This window comes from Melanostigma gelatinosum (assembly GCF_949748355.1).
Source record: "Melanostigma gelatinosum genome assembly, chromosome: 18".
NCBI classification, from domain to species: Eukaryota; Metazoa; Chordata; class Actinopteri; order Perciformes; family Zoarcidae; genus Melanostigma; species Melanostigma gelatinosum.
In genome coordinates, this window is record NC_136651.1 from 15,008,132 (window position 1) to 15,032,114 (window position 23,983).

Here is a 23,983-nt window from a genome sequence, read left to right on the forward strand (position 1 = left end):
TCCTATCTGCAGAATCATCATTTTTTAAATTAAAAACATAATAATTGAATAGAGTTTTCCTTGTTAGCAGATAATATGAGATATTTTCAAATCTCAAATTTTTCTGACTAATAATTTTAATTTTGTATTTAAAAGAAGTGACGCGTTATTCTCGGCTGTTTTCAGCACCATGGTCAGCGCTCTGGGACCGCCAGGTGTGACACTGCCACCTGCCGTTGGTACACTTGCATAACAGTTACAAAATGGTGATGCATCCTTCATTAGTTTAGGTGACACTAAGAAAGTGCTTGTTGTGCCTCCAGCACTGCCCACTCTCACACTCACTGCATTGTAAATGTACCATGTCGTCTACAAGTTATCATTAAGTATAGCGCAGCCTAATGCGGTACAAGCCAATTAATATTGCTGTTTAGTTCTGTACATTCCTACAAATTTAGTACAGTAAAGCAAAGTGGTATTTTCTCTCTGTGTTTCGTTTCTTATCTCTTTCTCTTGTCTCTCCTGCAATCATTAAGAACTAACCCTTTAAGCTTAAGCCTTTAAAACTGACAGGCGCCTCATTTTTGGTCTATTAGACTTTCCGTAGAGTCCCACTCTACGTGACGTCACAGCCTCGCTTAAAGCGGAAAGGCTGCTTTAACTTTCTTATTTTTGAGCACCGGTTTGCCTCGTTTCCACGATATGAAAAGTCTTCACATCTCTCAGGTAGACGAGTACGTGTAACGAAAGTATTCACACGCTGAGCGACATTATCTTAAGAATGTTATTTTTCCTTACAACGCCACAGGAGAGTCTGTTGTGCTAAGTTAGCAAGACATGATTGTTTTGATTGTGGTTAGCTGTTTGAAAACTACGAGAGTACTTTTGCTGTTGTAGTTCGACCACTTTGAGAGAGAAATACTGTCAAACCTGCTACAGAAGCAACACCTGAACACTGAAACACGTTTATTTTCACATTGGAGGGTCAACTATCTTCAGAGCACTGCACCAGCCCTGACCTGTGTGATGAACTGGAACACTGACTATGACCCATACCTTATCTCCTCATATGTAAATAACTGGCTCACTGCTAAAGTGTCTCTTATTAGTTCTGTGTAATGCAACAGCGGTCTGTATTTAAACATGTTGGACTTAGTTTGTCGAGGCCGCGTTCATGCTACACGCTGGCGCATAACAAGCAAAGCAAAGCCAAGAGCATGTGATAGATGTCTGCTGAGCCTCCAGCACAATAAAGAACCGACCAGGAGTTTTCTGTGCTTTCTCAAAATCAAGTTAATGCGCCCTAAACTTTGAGTGCTTTTTGTCAGAGTGAATGTTAGTGCAGGTGTGAAGTGTGTTTCTCATCCTCATCAACAGCTTGACTGAAAACTCAACAGCCTGAAGAGAGAGAGAGAGAGAGAGGGAGAGCCATGCTCCATTGCAGGAGGTGTCGCAAAGGCGTCATAGACTCAACATGTTTGTCAACGGTTGGTGAGAAGTTTGTGTGTCTGATGTGTTCAGCAATTGCTTGCTTCTGAGGAATTCATGAATCAGTTTTTCATGGTTACAGCCAGTGCTGAAACAATTAGTTGATTAATGAGTTTGCCAGTCACCAGGAAATTCATCACCAATGATTTTAACAGTTGTTTTGATATGTTTTACAAGCAAGAATGTCACACTTCCTGTGTTTTAATCTTCTTAAATGTGAGGATGTCGTGCTTTTCTCTGGTTTTATGACAAATGGCGATGCCGTTTGTTCCCTATTATCTCACGTTTTAATAGACTAAATGCTTCATAAATAAATCACCCTCCTAATTAAGAGTGTTGATGGATTTCATTCATCATCAGTTGCAGCCCTAATCATAGCGAATAATCTATAAAGTTGTTAGGGGACATCGGGGGGATTGGGAAAAGCCAAAGACAACAGCTTGTGTTTCAGTCATAAGAAAAAGATGGCTGGCTATATTGGCGTCAGAGAAGCGGGGTCTGATGGGAGCTGTTCTCGCTGATTGTGTGTCCTTCATGTGGAGGCAGGTTGAGGCCACAGATGAAAGCTCAGCTGCTGTCTGCAGCATTTGGCACGTGAATGTTGACACGCTGCCAGAGTGGATCCTGACCTCAGTTCATCAGGTAAGAGTCGCAGCTCAGCAATAAAGTGTGCACAGTGCACACGGTCCTTTCAGACTGAATGATTGTGTTCACTGCCACGAGAGGAAGGGAGGTAAGACAGCTTCACTTCACTTATTTTTCTGATGTAGATTCAGATTCCATACACTTTCACATTTTCAATTGTATTAAACTTACATTGTCATGTGTACTTACACTTCTGAGAATTAAGTTTTACACAATTTTTAGTTTTCTAATTATGCTGCATAAATTTTTTCATATATTTTAGTTACATTTGAATTACATTATATATATATATTAGTGCTGTGTATTGGCAATAATCTGGCAGTATGATACGTGTCACGATACAGGGGTTATGATTCTATATATTGCAATACTGTAAGCAAGGCAAGCTATTGCACATATTTTAGGGTTTTAGGAAAAATGTCAAATTATAAAGAACGCAGCGCTATATGCTAAAGTCTGAGAGAAGGATCTGCATTTGCATTGATCACATTCATTGTAACGTCCAACATCATAGCACTACTCGTTGTGCATCTCAACCCTTGTGTGCCCCGAATCTTCACTTGAAGTGCAAGTAGTGTTTTTGAGAATAGATACAGAATCACAAAACATAATATTGCGATACCTCAAGTGTATTGATATTTTCTTACACACCTGATATTTTAGTTTTTCATGTTTCGTTACCACTCCCTGTGTGTTGTTACTTGTCTTTTACATCTTGCAGCTTCAATCTCACAGATGCCTGTCCAAACTTGTTTCCCCATAAAATATAACAGATTTTATTGTTGCTGAAATAGTCGACTTATTTATTGGTATATCTGGGATAATTTAATCGACTGGCAGAAATGCTAAATATTTTCTTTTTTAGCTTCTAAAATGTGAGGATTTGCTGCTTTTTATATGTTGTAAAGTGAATGTTTTGGGGTTTTGGACTGTTTAGGCGACCAGATAAGCAAAGTGAAGAGGTCACCGTGGGCATTTTTCAGTATTTTTGTTTTTTTGGAATGAAAAAATAATCAAGTTAAATCGAGAAGGAAAAAAAAAAAAAACGTGATCCTATTATTAAAAAATAGTCAAATGGATTGGAAATTAAAAATTTCTAAAAATCAATCCATTTCAAGATGTTGCTTTCCATACCTGGTTTCTGCCTAGGCTCAGTGGACTGTAGGAAAACTGAACTGCCAGAACTGCGGCGCTCGTTTGGGAGGCTTCAACTTCGTTAACCGCAGCGAGTGTCCCTGTGGCCGGGACGCCAGCGTCCACCTCAACAAGAGCCGCGTGGACCGCGACCACAAACACTGCGTTCTGATCGTCCAGCCGAGGAGGACGAGGCCTGAGACGGAGCGGGCTGGTCTGCTGACGGACGGCTCTCAGAACAGAGAGCAGAGGCCTGAACATAACAGTTCAACATGTATGTGTTGGCAACATAGACACGTGCGTTGTAACAACAACAAATAACAAAAGCAGTAATAACAAATCAAAAATGCACTTCCAGCCTTACACTGGCCTGTCATCCTCATGAAGCTGCTGGTGCAGCTGCTGGTGCAGAATTAATCCTACTTCAAGTCGGGGTTCCCTCTCTGCAGAACACAAAGTCTCTGTTCCCTCTTGAGCCAATCAGTCACTAAGGCAAGTTTATTTGTAGAGCACATTTCAACGACAAGGTAATTGAAAGTGCTTCACGTTATTGTTTGGATCAGCCACCAAACAGGACAGAAACAGACTACAACCAGAAACCATCCTGGACTTGTACACCTCCAGAGTCAGGAAACGGGCTGGAAAGATCACTGCAGACCAGTGGCAGCTGGTCAATAGAGGGCCATGGGGCATGGCCCCACCATGAGCCACACAAAAAAGAAAAAATTATAATAATCATAAATTATACAAATTGTCAATATTTGTGTTTTTGAACTATGGAATGTACCCAGTAATGTGTGTAAAATATGATATCTGCGCAAAATATATTATTTTCCTGCTCGTCCTCTCCTCCTGTGTGCTCTCTGCTCGTCTCTCTGTCTGTGTGCACGACACTCTGAGAACGCGCAGCTTGGGGGGCCTGATCGTTTTGGCCCAAAAGAGGCGGGTCTATGAAGCAGTTTAGCCAATTGCTGATTCAAGATATAAATGAGTGACATACAATTTAGCCAATCAGCGCCCTCAAATAGATTCAGCTGTGGGCCAGAACGATCAGGCCCCCCTCGCTGCGCGTTCTCGTCAGGAGAAGTCTCTACAGGCGCCCGCGCCAGCGCGAGCACTGCTCCTCCAAGACCCGTTTGAGAGGAGAACTTTGAGGAGATTCTGCAGCCAAAGAGCTGATATCAGATCAGCATGACCTCACAATCAGACAGCAGACTCGCGGGAAAGGGAAGCAGTACATGCGAAGCTTCTGTACTAGCTGTACACCAGACAGGTTTGGCTAGCTGGATGACGTCATGCTAATCATTTATTTAGCTTTTTAAAACAATGGGGACGGATCCAGCACGGACAGTTATGGGAGTGAGGGATGAGGAGGTAAGGAAACATGAGAACACCAGGGTAGGGAGTGAGGGATGAGGAGGTAAGGAAACATGAGAACACCAGGACACACATGAGAACTCTGTCAAGCTACATATTAGACAAAGTGAACATCTTTTCTTCTACATAGTTGTCCTCAGTCTCATCTGCTTAACTTGGTCATGGAGGCATCAACATGTAATAGAGATGTTAAATTAACAGTGAAAACTCATCATAGCTTAATTTAACATCAGTATTCATAATTACACTTCATGTTTACTTCTCCTGATCTTTACCTCCTATAACAAGGTCCATAGGGGCATCTCAATAAATTAACATGTTGTATTATATTATATAAGTGTTATTTACTGCTTGTTTTCGTGTTGGAATACATGTTAAATATTTAACTGCCAAGTAATTATGCGTGTTTGACACTTACATTTTTTTTGCATTAAATCATAGTGGGATGTTTGCTGAAATTGATAGGATGGCCCTAGCTAGAACATTTTCCACCAGCCGCCACTGCTGCAGACCCTCCACACCCTGGACACAAGCTGTTCCACCTCCTCCCCTCTGGTAGGCGCTACAGAGCTCTGTACGCCAAAACCACCAGACACAGGAACAGCTTCTTTCCACTGGCCGTCACTCTGATGAACAATAAATAATTCATACTGCACTATTACCACCACTTGCACTATCACCTCAATTCATGCCATTGTCTATAGGTTTATGTTCACATGTGTGTGTGTGTGTGTATATATATATATATATATATATATATATATATATATATATATATATACTTTTTTCTTTCGGATATATACTTATATTGTATATAGCTGTTAAATGTTTATACCTACATCCGTTCTACTTTTTTGCTGTCCTTTTTTATTCTTTATATGTATGTTTTCTTGCTTATTGTAAATTTGTGTTTGTACATTGAGAGCGGAGTAGAAACCGAAGACAAATTCCATGTATGCGTAAGCACACATGGCCAATAAAGCTGATTCTGAACCACGCCACCTTGTGGGCGGTACAAGATATAGACAGGCAGTCAGCAAGACTGCATGAACAGTGTGTGTACGAGCGTCCGAATAAAAGCCTGTTGCAGTACATCAAGTCGTTGTTCATCTGGCGCATAACTACACTACAGAAACATTACACACCTCAATAGCTTTTTTGTCAGTTATTTGTTTAGTTTAATTATGTTGTTGTTTAGTATATGTAGTATTTTGGTTTGTTTGTTGATGAATTGGCTAACACTCAGGACGCCTGTGGTTACATGTATGAGTCGGCAGCTACAGGATCTCAGAGTCAATGTTGAAGCACTTTAAAGTTTGGATCTGCATGAAGCTCAGCAATACAAAACATGAAGTGTGTTTGACAAGAACTAAATCGACCAGTTTTTTTTTAAGGAACTGAGCCTTTTTTAAAGAAGGAAACTATATATTTGTGTTTTTATTATAAGGGATTTTTTTTACAAGAAGTGTCGATAAATAGAATAAAATAATCCCTTCACATCACAGACATGTTGTTTTAAGGTCTGCATGCTTTTCATGAATCTGTTTTCACAATAAAACCCTCACAAGTAAGAGAGGAAGCAGCAGTAGTTTATTAAATAATGTTTAATCCACTTGTCAAGACAGTACAGTCGACTACAAATACGTCTAAGGTAGATCGAGTTTTAGCCCAAATGGTCATTGTCGTACTGATTCTATACCAAACTGCTCGTAACATCAGCTAGAGCCATGCTGCCGTCCACCTGCTACATGGTGTTCTTTCCGTTCATCTCTGTGGTGTAGATCACCCAGCGGTGACGTCCTGAACACGTTTAGGAGACAAACAAGAGTTTATTAATCCAATCTAACAAGTGTTATTTGACAAAACAACCCAAATCTGAACATCCTGTGCAAAATACTTCTGACAACAATATGTTTTAGTGAAAATGTCCTGCTTGAAATCATTTGGGGATACTCGACTCGCCAAAGAAGTAGTTATTTTAATGCAATAATGTGTTCATCACTTTAATGTTGCAGCTAAAGGTGGAGCTACTTTTAAAGAATACTGCTGAGTATCTTAAACTATAATAACACATCATAATGTATTTGTTAATTTATATTTTTGAATGAATAATCTGTAAAAAACTACGATATTTCCCTTTGAAGAGTAGTGGAGAAACGTTAGAAGCATACAGTAGCAGAAAATGGAAGTACAAGTACCTCAAAATTGTACAACAGTAAATGCACTTAAGTAACGTCACTAATATATAACATAACTATTAACAGCTGACATACCATAACTATTAACAGCTGAAAGTACTCACTGATAGAGACAGTAATACCAACTGTACTAACAACAAGAAACAGCTGTTTGTTATTAGTTTATTCAACGGCGATAATTTAATTTAAACTTTGTTTAATCAATAACATATAATACATATATATATTATTCCCAATAACTGACCGAGAACCACGTGTTTGTCGCTGGTTAAAACATGTCAACAGTACACAAATCAGCATTTAGCCTGATTAGCATCAGCATTGATTATGAACGGTTTCGTTCATAGCCACCACAGCAAAGTAGCAGCACTAGCGGGCTAAATACCAAGCTAACGGTTCATGTTTCAAATATAGTTTACCAGTCCATGATGGTGGGCTGCAAATTCCCGCTTCACGAGGCTTGACAGGATTCTTCTTCGTGAGTCTTTTGAAGACTGAAGTTTCTTTTCAATTTTTACAACATTTTGACATGTTTACATCAGTGGGATTGCAGTACAACAACACTGAACTATAGGGGGCAGCATCGTGTCTCACGGCATCCAAGCTACCAGGAAATGAAAAGCAGAAGAAGAATAAGAAGAAGAAGAAGAATACCCACGAAGAAGAATCCTGTCAAGCCTCGTGAAGCAGGAATTTGCAGCCCATGTGACGTCACAACGACTCGAAACAGAACCCTCTGACGTCACAACGGTTCGAAACAGAACCCTCTGACGCACAACGGTTCGAAACAGAAGTCTTTGTTGTGTCACGTGATTGATGTCTTTATCTAGACATTGAATAGTTACCCTACAGCCAGAATAGTTTTCTACACTCAGAGCAGATACCTTCAGTGAAAACTTTACTGCATTGAAGATTTGAACGAAACCATGGATAGACTAGAAATAATTCATCCTGCAAGTGAGGAACTTGAAATGCTCAGTGACTATTTTAAATATCTCGAGGGTCATGTAGCTGAGTTTGAACATGTTTACAAATATTACAAGACCGCTCTAGGTCTGAAAGAAATAACTGAATTATCTTTTAAGCCACAGTTAAATGTACACTTTCCAGACCGTCCAGGGTTTAAAATGGAGATCTTTGGAGATATTTTCAACAAATATTTGGCCACACCACGCATGGTATGGAAGGTTGAACATATTGACTTTATCGTTGAGAAAATGAAGGATCTAATGATTAAGATCATTGAAATGACAGGTGTTGAGTGTGATCTGGCAAAAAAGGAAATCTCTCAGGAGGTTGAAACAATCTCCATGGATAGACTAGAAATAATTCATCCTGCAAGTGAGGAACTTGAAATGCTCAGTGACTATTTTAAATATCTCGAGGGTCATGTAGCTGAGTTTGAACGTGTTTACAAATATTACAAGAGATCTCTAGGTCTGAAAGAAATAACTGAATTATCTTTTAAGCCACAGTTAAATGTACACTTTCCAGACCATCCAGGGTTTAAAATGGACATCTTTGGAGATATTTTCAACAAATGTTTGGCCACACAACGCATGGTATGGAAGGTTGAACATATTGACTTTATCGTTGAGAAAATGAAGGATCTAATGATTAAGATCATTGAAATGAACGGTGTTGAGTGTGATCTGGCAAAAAAGGAAATCTCTCAGGAGGTTGAAACAATCTCCATGGATAGACCAGACACATCACAGTCAGAGGGGATGAACAGATGTGCTGTCAGCCCTAGCGAACCTTCAATAGCTGGCTCAGTACATGAGGACACACTTTCTAAACCTTGTCCAGGTGCCACAGCACAGGAGGAACTAAAGAACGAAGGTTCTGATTCAACAACTAGCTCAGCATTTTGGGACACATATGCTGAACCTTGGCCAGGTGCAACAACACAGGAAGCACGAAAGAAAAGGTCATTTCATTCATTCGTGATGGCGCTGGTTTCGCGGATTTTCAAAAAACCAAATCACAACTGTACCACTGCAGAACCCATCACTCTGCCTCTGTTTGGGGCCATCACGATGCGTCTGTTTGAAAGAATGTGGATCGAAGTCCAGGATGACGATTTTGATCTCAAAACATTAGAAAAACTGGACAAGGTAATTTTCAAGAAACTGTGTAAGAAGTTTGGAGGTTCAAAAAAGTTGCGGTTGTTCATGGAATTAGAGGAACGAGAACTTGGGAACTACATTGCCTCCTCTGTCAAATATCACCTGACACGACCCAAAATATGGGACACCATCTGCAATTTATTCAGATGTGGAAAGGAGGTTCGGGAAACAATCTCCATGGATAGACCAGACACATCACAGACAGAGGAGACGGACAGATGTGCTGCCAGCCCTCTCAGGGGAAGAAATGAGAACCAGATGAAGTCCAGTCCGGATGACACACAGAGCTTTTCAGAGGTTCGGGAAGACTTCATCCATAAAGAGGTTGCAGCCCCATGTGTCAACTCTGCCATGTGTGAAGAGCCTGTAATTAATCCGGGCATCGCTGCAAGTGAAGAGCCTGGAATTAGTCCGGGCATCGCTGCAAGTGAAGAGCCTGGAATTAATCCGGGCATCGCTCCAAGTGAAGAGCCTGTAAGAAATCCGGACATCGCTCCAAGTGAAGAGCCTGGAATTAATCCGGGCATCGCTGCAAGTGAAGAGCCTGGAATTAATCCGGGCATCGCTCCAAGTGAAGAGCCTGTAATTAGTCCGGGCATCGCTCCAAGTGAAGAGCCTGGAATTAGTCCGGGCATCGCTCCAAGTGAAGAGCCTGTAATTAGTCCGGGCATCGCTCCAAGTGAAGAGCCTGTAATTAGTCCGGGCATCGCTCCAAGTAAAGAGCCTGTAATAAATCCGTGCATCGCTCAGCCGTTCTTCTGGGCAAATAGGAAACCTCGGCCAGGATATTGGGACGCTTGGTGGTTGTATTTTCATCCAGGATGAACGCAATAAAGAGCTCCGGTCCTCTCAGGGCCACCTCAGAGGTCCAAAGTGAGACCTCACAGCTAGAAGGCTTGAGTCTGTGTGATGTCTACTGTGATAGTAGGCACCATCTGATAACTTCTACTGTGCTAGTAGAAGTTATCAGATGTAATAATCTAATACCTTCTACTGTGATACTAGGCAATGTCTGATAACTTCTACTGTGCTAGTAGAAGATATCAGATGTAATAATCTAATACCTTCTACTGTGATACTAGGCAATGTCTGATAACTTCTACTGTGCTAGTAGAAGTTATCAGATGTAATAATCTAATACCTTCTACTGTGATAGTAGCCAACGTCTAATAACTTCTACTGTGCTAGTAGAAGTTATCAGATGTAATAATCTAATACCTCCTACTGTGATAGTAGCCAACGTCTAATAACTTCTACTGTGCTAGTAGAAGTTATCAGATGTAATAATCTAATACCTCCTACTGTGATACTAGGCAATGTCTGATAACTTCTACTGTGCTAGTAGAAGTTATCAGATGTAATAATCTAATACCTTCTACTGTGATAGTAGGCACCATCTTATAACTTCTACTGTGCGAGTAGAAGTTATCAGATGTAATAATCTAATACCTTCTACTGTGATAGTAGGCACCATCTGATAACTTCTACTGTGCTAGTAGAAGTTATCAGATGTAATAATCTAATACCTTCTACTGTGATACTAGGCACCATCTTATAACTTCTACTGTGCGAGTAGAAGTTATCAGATGTAATAATCTAATACCTTCTACTGTGATACTAGGCAATGTCTGATAACTTCTACTGTGCTAGTAGAAGTTATCAGATGTAATAATCTAATACCTTCTATTGTGATACTAGGCAATGTCTGATAACTTCTACTGTGCTAGTAGAAGTTATCAGATGTAATAATCTAATACCTTCTATTGTGATACTAGGCAATGTCTGATAACTTCTACTGTGGTAGTAGAAGTTATCAGATGTAATAATCTAATACCTTCTATTGTGATACTAGGCAATGTCTGATAACTTCTACTGTGGTAGTAGAAGTTATCAGATGTAATAATCTAATACCTTTTATTGTGATACTAGGCAATGTCTGATAACTTCTACTGTGCTAGTAGAAGTTATCAGATGTAATAATCTAATACCTTCTACTGTGCTCGTAGAAGTTATGTATGCAATATGTTATTTGTATTGTATTGTTTTTTAACAGCAGACACTGTACACTGTATGTATGTTTCCAAGACAAATTACCTTCGGGACAATAAAGTATCTTATCTTATCTTATCAGATGTAATAATCGAATACCTTCTACTGTGATAGTAGCCAACGTCTAATAACTTCTACTGTGCTAGTAGAAGTTATCAGATGTAATAATCTAATACCTCCTATTGTGATACTAGGCAATGTCTGATAACTTATACTGTGCTAGTAGAAGTTACATTCAAACATCAAACACATTCAAACATCAAACATTCACATTACATTCAAACATTCTAAAAAGATTCAAAAATTCTAAAAACGATTCAAACATTCTAAAAAGATTCAAACATCCTAAAAAAGATTCAAACATCCTAAAAAAGATTCAAACATTCTAAAAAGATTCAAACATTCTAAAAAAGATTCAAACATTCTAAAAAGATTCAAAAATTCTAAAAAAGATCCAAACATTCTAAAAAGATTCAAACATTCTAAAAAGATTCAAACATTCTAAAAAGATTCAAACATTCTAAAAAGATTCAAACATTCTTAAAAAGTGTCTAGAACAGTTTAACGAACTCTTTTACGACCGATAGCTTCAGATGTCCCACCTGACAGTTTTTAAATTAAAATTACATTTTTTTTTAATATTTAATATTATTACACCATCAGACCGCCATTACACTTTTCCTCTCGCGCACCCCCTAGAGGCAGCTCGCGCACCCCCAGGGGTGCGCGCACCCCACTTTGGGAATCCCTGAGTTAGAGTGATGGAGCATTACTGACGCGTGTTGTGTCTCCGGCCTGTGAGTAGGTAATAATGTATTGCTGAGTCATGACACTACTTAAAGCAACACAATGCAACTTATAATAAACAATTGCAGGTCACTTGGTTTGGGATGACCGTTAGCTTGTGGTGGCTAATGTTGGCTAATAAACAAATGCTATATAACTACTTCACTAGATCACCTTGCTGGCTTAATGACCCTTCTCCACCTGTGCTGCTGTTATTGTACGGTGGGCAGCACAGTGCTGCATGTCTGAATAACAGAGCTGATTCTGTCAATGGAGTCTTTTGGCTTTAAGGAAAGCATGTTCATTTTTGGCTTTGTATGATTTTATTGATTTATTAACAGGCTTACATTTTGCATTTTGGACAAGTAAGTTTTGGTCCAAGCAAGTGGTTGAAAGCATCAAGCCCTGAGTAGTTTGACATTCAGCATTCATTTCATGAATGTCAATTGTAGCCTTTGTGGCCACTGTTCAGTAAACGTTCCATTGACTCACTTTGAAGTCAGAGGGTCACCAGCATTACAAAAATGTTCCTACTTAAGGACTAATAGTTTATTTTTATGATTCATTTTACAAGTCTGTAATTTAATTGAATTTTCAGAAAAGTCCCCTCATAATGAGCTATGTTATTAAAAAATAGATAAAGGTTAGTCAGATTTGTTGAGTTGCTGTTGTTTATTCCCAAAATAATTTATTCTTAGAACCTATATTCTCCTTATATAATGAACTGTATTTTTGTCTTGCCCCCTATATTTCCTATAAAATGCATATAAGTGCTATTTTAAATGTAAGGTTGTTTCCTTTTAAGAGAGAATCATCTGCAGCTCCTGTTCTGCTTTTTTCCTTTAAGCTTGTTAGCAACAACCGTTTCGAGAAGAACAAAAAAAAAAGAAGAAAACAGGAGGAAGGGTTTATCCCTGCGAGGCCGTGGAAGCCCGTAACGTAATTCCTCTGACAGCAGCATGCTGTCGGCGCCTCCGTAAGGGAAACATGGCTGAATAGGTCAAGAGTGTGTGGAAGAAAATGGATCCACACTCTTCACCTCCTCCAATAGGCAAGGTGATTACAGGCAAGTGCTCTTGGCCGCAGTCTCTGAGGAAACCTGGCAAATACACAAGCATCTGCATTGTTCCATGTGGCGTTACAGTGCTTTGGAGTCTTTAATGTGGTCCTGCACATTACACAAGTGACGTCGTTGAATTTGCAATGTGTAATGATTTAGTCAGCAGGTGATGTTTGTCCTCAAGCTGCTGTCTGCTGTTGTTTTGAGGAATTGTGTTTTGAAATGTCACTTGTCAAAAAGGACCACCAATGTGACTGTGAAACATGAGGAATTGGGCATTGAAGAGACAGCATTAAGAATTGTCTTGTGGAGGAAATCCAGCAATACGGACTTTGGTGTTTTTATTTTTAGATTTTGTCTCGATGTGACAGCACACAATAACACGGTGCCGTACTGCAGGGAAAGAAAGTGTTGTTTGGCTCAACTGAAAATGTTCTTTATTACTGATTTATCTGTGATATTGATGGATTTACAGACGCTCAGAGGAGTGAGTCTGTGCTCACTATACTACTTTATACTGTTTACAGCCAAGCAGCATATTTCATGAGCACTTTTCTTTTCAGTAAAACAATTTAAAAAAATGGTGATTCAGCATGACAACTGATTGTTTTCCATCACACCTCTATCTATTTAGTTTGCTGGCAAAATGTAGGTCTTGTTATCCGACTGCTCATGCTTCTTGCCCGTCTAACTTGTTTTCAGTGATGTCTGGAGCCGTAGCCGTGATTGTATAATACCGAGGTTAGGATTTCAAGTCACAATGCCACACAAAGACGTTAAACATTTTTTCCAGTGTCATTTTGACATGTTTGTTTGGATTTTCTGTGGTCTGCACACTGAAGAAATGCTCATCCTTTAATCAATGATTTAGTCATTATTTGTTTTATTAAATTAAAACTGGAATATAAACTCCCTCTTGGTTAAACCCCCTAAGTACCAGAAAAAGCATGAAGATGTGAGCTCATTGTCCTCTTTGTTGACTACTACAGCACTATCAATGTCTCTAGATCTCTAAACTAAAGTTATCCTTTAACCTCTGGCAGGACAAGCACTCGTTTCATGCAGGAAAACTTTGTTCAAACTTTATTTTAAAACCTTATGGACATTTATATATTTACAAAGATACCTAAGGCTGAATTTTGGGAAAATGTGTTTGGCATTGATGCTCAATACATCTAGAATGTTTCCATTTGTGGCCATGAAATAAACAGGATGAGGAACACGGAGCTTTCAATCAAACGATCACAGCTTTATATACGGACATCTCTGGGAGTATTTCAGCACTGATAACGATGGTGATGATCGACAGTAACCATTGTGAGCCCTCTTCTCTGTTTTATCATCATTCTGTGTTCACAACAATCTCTTTTATAGGCTGTTTGTGTTTAGGGCTGCTCCTCTTTTCGACGACCGTCACGGTCTGCAGAAATGACACTTGATTATTTTCTTGAAAGCGCTCTGAAAGTCTTTGTTGAAGTACGCGTAAATGATGGGGTTGAGTAAAGAGTTGGAGTAGCCCAGCCAGTTAATGACATCCTCCAGCCAGCGGGGCATGTAGCACGACCCCTGGCAAAAAGGCATCCTGTACTTGATGGAGAGCCTGTTGCGCATCACACCGTCCCACCTTGAAGAGCGCATCGTGGACTGTTGGACTGTCTCGTGCAGAGAGAGTCTGAACTGCGAGTCTCGGCTGCTGACGGAGAATGATGCTGCGTATTTATACCAGTGATGGAAAATGCGTCATGTGTCTGTGAGCATGTAACGGAGTGGGCTGTTTGGGTCTGTTTAGTCGGTGTCTGAGTTAGTGAAGATGTTGGAGTTATTGTATAGACATGAAAAAACTAAAATATTTTCTATTCTATTTTTTTATTTATTCATTTATTTATCTATGTCGCTCTTCAGGCTGCAAGTCAAATCAATGTGCCGATTTATTTTTTAAGAATTGAATTTTCTTGAAACAAGTGGATTTTGCCATTTCGGTGAGAAAATAAGCTTTCAGAACATGTCCTTTGTGTCAGATAACACGTTTTGAATCTTGTTGTATTGATGATAGTGAACTGCATGGTATCGAAAAGAAGAAATAAAGAAAGAATAAAGAAGAAATGACACTGCACTGTAAACAAACTTGTATTTGCTTTGACAACAAGAACAACTTTGTTATCTTATGTTATGTTATTATTCTCCTCAGATTGCTTTTGTCCCTGTCTTACTTTGTATCCTTTATTGAGTCGTATGTGTGTTGTACTTGTCTGCACTTGTTTTTTACTAACTTTTCTACACAATGATAAAAAAAGTAATTGAAATTATGTGGCGTGAGAAAAACAACAACAACTAAAATAATAATAATGATAATACATAAATGTGAGTATCGAATTTTTGTGGAATTCACTTTTTTCCTATCTGCAGAATCATCATTTTTTAAATTAAAACCATAATAATTGAATAGAGTTTTCCTTGTTAGCAGATAATATGAGATATTTTCAAATCTCAAATTTTTCTGACTAATAATTTTAATTTTGTATTTAAAAGAAGTGACGCGTTATTCTCGGCTGTTTTCAGCACCATGGTCAGCGCTCTGGGACCGCCAGGTGTGACACTGCCACCTGCCGTTGGTACACTTGCATAACAGTTACAAAATGGTGATGCATCCTTCATTAGTTTAGGTGACACTAAGAAAGTGCTTGTTGTGCCTCCAGCACTGCCCACTCTCACACTCACTGCATTGTAAATGTACCATGTCGTCTACAAGTTATCATTAAGTATAGCGCAGCCTAATGCGGTACAAGCCAATTAATATTGCTGTTTAGTTCTGTACATTCCTACAAATTTAGTACAGTAAAGCAAAGTGGTATTTTCTCTCTGTGTTTCGTTTCTTATCTCTTTCTCTTGTCTCTCCTGCAATCATTAAGAACTAACCCTTTAAGCTTAAGCCTTTAAAACTGACAGGCGCCTCATTTTTGGTCTATTAGACTTTCCGTAGAGTCCCACTCTACGTGACGTCACAGCCTCGCTTAAAGCGGAAAGGCTGCTTTAACTTTCTTATTTTTGAGCACCGGTTTGCCTCGTTTCCACGATATGAAAAGTCTTCACATCTCTCAGGTAGACGAGTACGTGTAACGAAAGTATTCACACGCTGAGCGACATTATCTTAAGAATGTTATTTTTCCTTACAACGCCACAGGAGAGTCTGTTGTGCTAAGTTAGCAAGACATGATTGTTTTGATTGTGGTTAGCTGTTTGAAAACTACGAGAGTACTTTTGCTGTTGTAGTTCGACCACTTTGAGAGAGAAATACTGTCAAACCTGCTACAGAAGCAACACCTGAACACTGAAACACGTTTATTTTCACATTGGAGGGTCAACTATCTTCAGAGCACTGCACCAGCCCTGACCTGTGTGATGAACTGGAACACTGACTATGACCCATACCTTATCTCCTCATATGTAAATAACTGGCTCACTGCTAAAGTGTCTCTTATTAGTTCTGTGTAATGCAACAGCGGTCTGTATTTAAACATGTTGGACTTAGTTTGTCGAGGCCGCGTTCATGCTACACGCTGGCGCATAACAAGCAAAGCAAAGCCAAGAGCATGTGATAGATGTCTGCTGAGCCTCCAGCACAATAAAGAACCGACCAGGAGTTTTCTGTGCTTTCTCAAAATCAAGTTAATGCGCCCTAAACTTTGAGTGCTTTTTGTCAGAGTGAATGTTAGTGCAGGTGTGAAGTGTGTTTCTCATCCTCATCAACAGCTTGACTGAAAACTCAACAGCCTGAAGAGAGAGAGAGAGAGAGAGAGGGAGAGCCATGCTCCATTGCAGGAGGTGTCGCAAAGGCGTCATAGACTCAACATGTTTGTCAACGGTTGGTGAGAAGTTTGTGTGTCTGATGTGTTCAGCAATTGCTTGCTTCTGAGGAATTCATGAATCAGTTTTTCATGGTTACAGCCAGTGCTGAAACAATTAGTTGATTAATGAGTTTGCCAGTCACCAGGAAATTCATCACCAATGATTTTAACAGTTGTTTTGATATGTTTTACAAGCAAGAATGTCACACTTCCTGTGTTTTAATCTTCTTAAATGTGAGGATGTCGTGCTTTTCTCTGGTTTTATGACAAATGGCGATGCCGTTTGTTCCCTATTATCTCACGTTTTAATAGACTAAATGCTTCATAAATAAATCACCCTCCTAATTAAGAGTGTTGATGGATTTCATTCATCATCAGTTGCAGCCCTAATCATAGCGAATAATCTATAAAGTTGTTAGGGGACATCGGGGGGATTGGGAAAAGCCAAAGACAACAGCTTGTGTTTCAGTCATAAGAAAAAGATGGCTGGCTATATCGGCGTCAGAGAAGCGGGGTCTGATGGGAGCTGTTCTCGCTGATTGTGTGTCCTTCATGTGGAGGCAGGTTGAGGCCACAGATGAAAGCTCAGCTGCTGTCTGCAGCATTTGGCACGTGAATGTTGACACGCTGCCAGAGTGGATCCTGACCTCAGTTCATCAGGTAAGAGTCGCAGCTCAGCAATAAAGTGTGCACAGTGCACACGGCCCTTTCAGACTGAATGATTGTGTTCACTGCCACGAGAGGAAGGGAGGTAAGACAGCTTCACTTCACTTATTTTTCTGATGTAGATTCAGATTCCATACACTTTCACATTTTCAATTGTATTAAACTTACATTGTCATGTGTACTTACACTTCTGAGAATTAAGTTTTACACAATTTTTAGTTTTCTAATTATGCTGCATAAATTTTTTCATATATTTTAGTTACATTTGAATTACATTATATATATATATTAGTGCTGTGTATTGGCAATAATCTGGCAGTATGATACGTGTCACGATACAGGGGTTATGATTCTATATATTGCAATACTGTAAGCAAGGCAAGCTATTGCACATATTTTAGGGTTTTAGGAAAAATGTCAAATTATAAAGAACGCAGCGCTATATGCTAAAGTCTGAGAGAAGGATCTGCATTTGCATTGATCACATTCATTGTAACGTCCAACATCATAGCACTACTCGTTGTGCATCTCAACCCTTGTGTGCCCCGAATCTTCACTTGAAGTGCAAGTAGTGTTTTTGAGAATAGATACAGAATCACAAAACATAATATTGCGATACCTCAAGTGTATTGATATTTTCTTACACACCTGATATTTTAGTTTTTCATGTTTCGTTACCACTCCCTGTGTGTTGTTACTTGTCTTTTACATCTTGCAGCTTCAATCTCACAGATGCCTGTCCAAACTTGTTTCCCCATAAAATATAACAGATTTTATTGTTGCTGAAATAGTCGACTTATTTATTGGTATATCTGGGATAATTTAATCGACTGGCAGAAATGCTAAATATTTTCTTTTTTAGCTTCTAAAATGTGAGGATTTGCTGCTTTTTATATGTTGTAAAGTGAATGTTTTGGGGTTTTGGACTGTTTAGGCGACCAGATAAGCAAAGTGAAGAGGTCACCGTGGGCATTTTTCAGTATTTTTGTTTTTTTGGAATGAAAAAATAATCAAGTTAAATCGAGAAGGAAAAAAAAAAAAAACGTGATCCTATTATTAAAAAATAGTCAAATGGATTGGAAATTAAAAATTTCTAAAAATCAATCCATTTCAAGATGTTGCTTTCCATACCTGGTTTCTGCCTAGGCTCAGTGGACTGTAGGAAAACTGAACTGCCAGAACTGCGGCGCTCATTTGGGAGGCTTCAACTTCGTTAACCGCAGCGAGTGTCCCTGTGGCCGGGACGCCAGCGTCCACCTCAACAAGAGCCGCGTGGACCGCGACCACAAACACTGCGTTCTGATCGTCCAGCCGAGGAGGACGAGGCCTGAGACGGAGCGGGCTGGTCTGCTGACGGACGGCTCTCAGAACAGAGAGCAGAGGCCTGAACATAACAGGACCGCGCTGGATAGCTTACAGCTCAACTGCGCTGCGGTCATGTCCCACATAAGTGCAGCCGAGGCCTCTAACTCACTGACTGAGGGTGAAAACACCCAGTCATTTTCTTTCAGCCCTCTGTACTGCATCTCTCACAGGAGACGGTGCAGTTTGGAGGACGATTCCGCCATCAGGTCGTCATGCTTTTGCCCCGCAGGCCTGACGGTCAAGTCCGCTGTTGAGAGTGCAATGACGGGAACGCACGAGTCTACGGAGTCGCCCGTCTCGTATCCCACAAATCAGCAGTTCGACACTGATGACGACGCCCCGGTCAACGCGGTCGCCTGCCGTTCGTTTATTTCCAGAAGGCCGTGGTCACCGCTGGATCGACCGCTGCTGCAAACCGTGGAGGACGTGGAGTCTTCTCCAGAGGCCGCGGCTGCCCAGCAGGAGGTTCCTGTTTCAGCCCTGTTCCACAGAGGGAGGTTTGTCTCTGATAGTGTGGCCGAGCAGGACCAGGATGTGGTGGTATGTTGCTGGAATATAAAAGAATCTGCTTTAATTAGGACTGAAACTATTCATTGGTTTTTCCCAAGAATGTGGCCGCACACACCTAGTTCGTAAAACTGCAAATGCAAGGGCTTAAATCTGTGGACCATAGCCTCAATGACCATTGTGTTACCTTATTCGGTGATAGATGGGGACTTGCCAGACATTTAAATGATAATCTTCCAGATAATTACTTTAAGGCTATTGTTTCATGTTGTTGGTAACCGTGGTTTTCATCTGTAGAGGTGGATTGAAACTGTATCTTTTGAACACTAAACTGTGTGCCACTTGTTTCATTTCAGTAAATGAAATTACAATTAATGTCCCCCGTGGATTCTGTTGGATCAGGACTCTTGATATGTGTGTTCGTTCTTTTCTCAGCCGCGAGGGTTCATGGCCTCCGCAGCTTCAAACAGACTCAGCAAAAGGGAGAAGAACCGTCTGAAGAGTCTCCGGAGGAAGCAGAGGAGGAGAGAGCGATGGCTGCACAACGCTGTGGGTCTAATTCTAAATGACTACAGCTGAGCAGAAAATGTAATCACAGCTCCTTTAAAGACTGATGCAAGAAACAAAAAAAGCCTTGAAAGTTATTGAATGTTCTTAGAAAGTTTCAGTGTTTCTCAGAAGACGTAGAAAGGTACAGAGGAAGCCGCTCTATAAACATCTAATTAGTTTAAAATGTATTAACTGACATACAGGATGAACGTCAAATGACAAGTTGTAGAAAATCATCAAAGGAAAGTGTGGGAAAAACATAAATACTATCGGAATCAACATCACAGCATTGGTGAGATACTTAGTTTAGATTATTGGATCGGGTTGTTGTTGTTGTTGTTGTTGAAAGTGTGTGTGTGTGTGTGTCCAGGCCGAGAGTGCGGGCGCTCCACTGTTGGACAGTGAGGAGGAGGACAGAGAGGGCCTCACCTGCGCCGTCTGTCTGGAGCTCTACTTCAGCCCTTACAGCTGTCAGCCCTGCGGCCACGTCTTCTGCGAGCCGTGTCTCCGCACCATCGGCAAGAACCGGCCGACCAACACGCCCTGCCCTCTCTGCCGCACCCTCATCTCACACACCACCTTCCACAAAGGCAGGCTTCTTCCAGGACTCATGCACCAAAACTAAATACTGGAATATCTAACATACTGACCTTCTCCTATCTGAGACCAGAGTTCATTGAAACAACTATTTTAATGTATAATAGTTGTCTGACTGGGCAGACTGGTGACCTGTAGTTGCACACCTGCTTACCCTGCACAGGATAAATGGGTAGAGATAATGTGTGGTTAAAACAATATTCATCCCATTTATCGTGAGTCGCAGCCTTGATAGCAATGACCCACAGTACGAGGAGTATAAGGAATAATGGCCTTAAATAAAGTGACTCTGATAGTGACTGTACATGCTGTTCTCATGCCTCCTCAGAGCTCAACCAAACAGCCGAGACCTTCTTCCCGAAAGTGTACGACGCCCGCAAGCAGAACTTCCAGAATGCTTCGTGTGCAAAATGGTCTCTGCCCAGCTGTCGCAAACGCTTCCGTACCTTCTGGGGTGAGAAAGAGTTTGCCGCAGTTGTGTCAGCATTTTAGTTTTCTTTTGTCGAGAAAGTAGGACTATGGCTTTGATAGAGTAACCATGATGCTGTTTCTGAGAAGAGATGGTTCAGTTTACGCCTCAACTTCTAGTTTTTCCGGTCCGGTCCGCTTAAACCAGTTTGATTTTAAAGCAAGCCTTCATCAGCAACCTGTGCCGACGTCACCGCACTAAATCAAACTTGTATTGCATTAGTAATAAGCAATATGACAATGTGATTAACACAATATTATGTTTGTTTATTATAAGGGAGTCTCTAGTGTCTAACTCGACCGTGAGTAATTTAGTTCATGAAGGAGATCAAATCTCAGTCGTGTTGGCCCCCATTATTTTCCATGTACAACGCCCACACTGGTGACGGCTAGGTGTTTGCCGGGGCTCATGGATGTACCATCTCATGCCACTTCAGACCGCTGTCCTATTTCCAGTCTCAAGGAAAACGCCAATATGGCAGCATTTTAGATTTGAGGCGTAGAGGCGAGGGCTGTTCTGGGGTTGGGCTCTCCCAGTCATATTATGTTCCACTCGAGAGCAGATGCTGAGTCAAGTGCAACACCTTGTGGTGGAATTTGATTTGGCTTATTATTGAACCGTTTTTTCAGCTGCCCGACCCTAATGTCTAACACTACATGAGAGAGTGTTAGAATGTGGTGTGATTAACCACCATATCCCTCAAAGTTGACCCACATTGGATGACTGCAACTCCTAAAGACGCAAATATCTTCTGCAAATACAATTAAGTGGCAAGAATAAACGTTATCTTTACAGCAGTTGACAAGTCAATCCTACGAACGACTTCAACTGACAATAAAACAGCAGTTACACAAAGTCAGCGAGATTGTTGCATTGTGAACTCACTGGACTTGGTATGGAACAGGTTCTCATAGATATTATACGCAACACTGCAAATGTGTTACAAGTATAAAATAATTTAAAATAACTATGGCACAATGAAAAACATCTCAAGTATTTTAGCCTCATAATCAATGACGATGTGACTATTAAGAGGAACTAATTTAATGAATTATTGTGTGATTTAAAAACTGCAATGTGGGGGCATGGTAATTTAATATGTCTGACTTCAGGAGAACAGAGACGGGCAGCGGCGGCGGGGAGGCGCTGGCACTTTGCTCAGGGAGGTTTCACGCTGGACGCTTTGGACTTCACCGACGTGCGCGGCTGGCTCTTCGACATCGGCCCGGTCATCGTCTTCATCCACTCAGTCAACTGGATCCTGGCGTTCCTCTTCCTCTGTTTCCTCATGTACTACTACTTCTGTTGAGACACAGAGGCGTGCTCGAGAGTTTAGAGAACAGGTTTATATTCTTTTTTTTTTTTTAAAGTCACCATGTTACTTTAGTGGTAAAGTATCACAGAAAGAGGAGACGTGGTTTTGACACGGAGCAGGAATCTGAACATTAGAGAGGGTTAGGTTCTAAAAGTTTACAATATGCTAACCTTAAAAATCTGATGATGATTTAAATAGAGCTATTTTTTGCCAGTGTTATGCAGCCATGATGTAAGTGCAATATACGCTCTGAGGTGTTCTGATCCACAGAATTAACGGGTAAGTCTAGAGTTCAGACAAAAGACCACGGCCTGAAGCAGAGTAGTGCTACTTCTGTTAATTCCGTTACTTTGGACATCATGCAGGAAAACATCTACAAATGTGTGCTGTGTGTTAGTGAAACCTTTGGTTTGTGGTGGAACTATTTGGTAATAGTGGTAGTGATGATCAGACTGGAAAAAAAACATGATTGATGCAATGTGGCACTTTTGTTCAACAAGGAATGTTTGAACATTTTAAGGAAATATGCTTGCTCCCTTCCTCTCAGAGAGGTACAAGATTGATACTGCTCTGTTCTCTGTGTGTTAAGAACAGTGCAGGAGCCGGGAGGTGATTAGCCTTAGCTTAGCATAAAGGCTGGAAGCAGCCTAGAAATAAATAGTATCAGCATGTAACAAAGGAATCAAACAAACGAGATACAATGTGTTCATCGGTGAGCTTCAGCAGTGTCAATGGGTGTATTTTAATCTTTAGCAGAGAGATGCCCTTCTCAGAAAGTGTTGCTTCTAGATATGTACATTTTTTGATTTACAAAGAAGAGGGATGCTCAGGAATCAAATATCCAACAAGTAACAGTAGCAGTTATTATGGATGTGAATGATTGATTGAGGGGCTGACAATGCTGGAGCAGCAAGAAGAGAAAGAAAATCGGATACACAAATGGATAAAATACCCATTTCAGTATGGTGCCTTTGCTCAGTCTGTGCCTTCTGTTAACAAGTAATGTGAAACAGGAAGTGAGCACCTTTAAGTTTAAGCTCTCTGCTACAGGATGCACTGTATTCATGGGAGGAAAAAAATATGAATAAAGCATTCAGTGAACACTAATTGTGTCTGTTTTTGAAGGACCAGTAGCTTAAATGAAAAAGGGGCTCCTCCCAACAATGTTATTCTGAAATATTCATTTCGAACAAAACACCAGGCTTTGTTCAAACAGCCACTGTAAAAGTCATCTGTGTATCACAAAACTATTTTAGCTCATAGTTTGGGTTTTATGACACATTTATTGTGTGGTTCAGTCTCTGCGTTCTAACAAAATGTTATTTCCAGCAGCAGCTATAAAGATTCAGAGTCTGATTTATTGGCTGAGCCTGCACACACAGGGAATCTGACTGTTTTTTTGCATCTAGTATTCCAAGTATCATTGGATGTGGAGGGAAAGGAAAACAAGCTGCTGTGTGTGAACAGTAGCCTGATCAGCACCACAGAGGCCTGGACAGCTCCTCTTCAGGCTAACCAGGGTTAACGTGTCTCAGTACTGTATGCTATGCACAGTATCAAACATGTATGGTAGCCCATGAATATTAAGATGATCAATAATAAGTCATCTAAAATGACGGACTTAAATATCAAGATAACTAAATGCTTAATTTGTGAGATAACAAATAAAAATAAACAAAACAAGCATGGCCGTCCTTTGCGTCGGTACGTTTAGGTCTATGGCGCGATATGTTTCTCAGGAGTTTGGGTGACACAACCATGATAATGTTCTGCATCTGCCAGATATGTGTAGATCAGGGGTGTCCAAACTTTTTTCAAAGAGGGC

At 40.4% G+C, this 23,983-nt stretch overlaps 2 protein-coding genes and 1 long non-coding RNA gene across 6 annotated transcripts; 2 read left to right on the forward strand and 1 right to left on the reverse strand.

The window, feature by feature from the left end:
- Window positions 1-598: 598 nt before the first annotated feature.
- LOC306792845 (E3 ubiquitin-protein ligase RNF180-like) lies at window positions 599-5,476 on the forward strand. Of its 3 annotated transcripts, none has more exons than XM_079290194.1 (5): window positions 599-705; window positions 1,357-1,466; window positions 2,014-2,109; window positions 3,262-3,520; window positions 5,065-5,476. In XM_079290194.1, the coding sequence occupies exons 2-5, from the start codon at window positions 1,410-1,412 to the stop codon at window positions 5,097-5,099; spliced, it is 447 nt and encodes a 148-aa protein (XP_079146320.1). In that variant the 5' UTR covers window positions 599-705; window positions 1,357-1,409; the 3' UTR covers window positions 5,100-5,476. The 3 variants fall into 3 exon arrangements, with proteins under 3 accessions (XP_079146320.1, XP_079146318.1, XP_079146319.1); XM_079290192.1 differs by lacking the exon at window positions 5,065-5,476 and adding an exon at window positions 3,605-4,097; XM_079290193.1 differs by lacking the exon at window positions 5,065-5,476 and adding an exon at window positions 3,605-4,097 and having other exon boundaries at window positions 631-713.
- Window positions 5,477-6,209: 733 nt separating this feature from the next.
- On the reverse strand, window positions 6,210-7,374 carry LOC306792846. The gene is made up of 2 exons (XR_013772847.1): window positions 7,241-7,374; window positions 6,210-6,423 (listed from the first exon to the last, which is right to left on the reverse strand). It is a non-coding gene; the product is annotated as an uncharacterized lncRNA (long non-coding RNA).
- Window positions 7,375-15,849: 8,475 nt separating this feature from the next.
- On the forward strand, window positions 15,850-23,243 carry LOC306792844 (E3 ubiquitin-protein ligase RNF180-like). Of its 2 annotated transcripts, none has more exons than XM_079290191.1 (8): window positions 15,850-15,944; window positions 16,596-16,707; window positions 17,255-17,350; window positions 18,503-19,261; window positions 19,664-19,777; window positions 20,148-20,367; window positions 20,703-20,828; window positions 21,956-23,243. In XM_079290191.1, the coding sequence occupies exons 2-8, from the start codon at window positions 16,651-16,653 to the stop codon at window positions 22,150-22,152; spliced, it is 1,569 nt and encodes a 522-aa protein (XP_079146317.1). In that variant the 5' UTR covers window positions 15,850-15,944; window positions 16,596-16,650; the 3' UTR covers window positions 22,153-23,243. The 2 variants fall into 2 exon arrangements, with proteins under 2 accessions (XP_079146317.1, XP_079146316.1); XM_079290190.1 differs by having other exon boundaries at window positions 15,907-15,944; window positions 17,160-17,350.
- The last annotated feature ends 740 nt before the right edge of the window (window positions 23,244-23,983 follow it).

Coding starts and splice junctions, on each gene's coding strand:
- LOC306792845 (XM_079290192.1), top strand. CDS start 1,410: ATGCTCCATTGCAGGAGGTGTCGCAAAGGCGTCATAGACTCAACATGT. Junction 1,467..2,013: donor ACTCAACATGTTTGTCAACG/GTTGGTGAGAAG, acceptor ATGTGGAGGCAG/GTTGAGGCCACAGATGAAAG. Junction 3,521..3,604: donor TGAACATAACAGTTCAACAT/GTATGTGTTGGC, acceptor ATGCACTTCCAG/CCTTACACTGGCCTGTCATC.
- LOC306792844 (XM_079290190.1), top strand. Junction 20,368..20,702: donor ACACACCACCTTCCACAAAG/GCAGGCTTCTTC, acceptor ATGCCTCCTCAG/AGCTCAACCAAACAGCCGAG. Junction 20,829..21,955: donor ACGCTTCCGTACCTTCTGGG/GTGAGAAAGAGT, acceptor GTCTGACTTCAG/GAGAACAGAGACGGGCAGCG.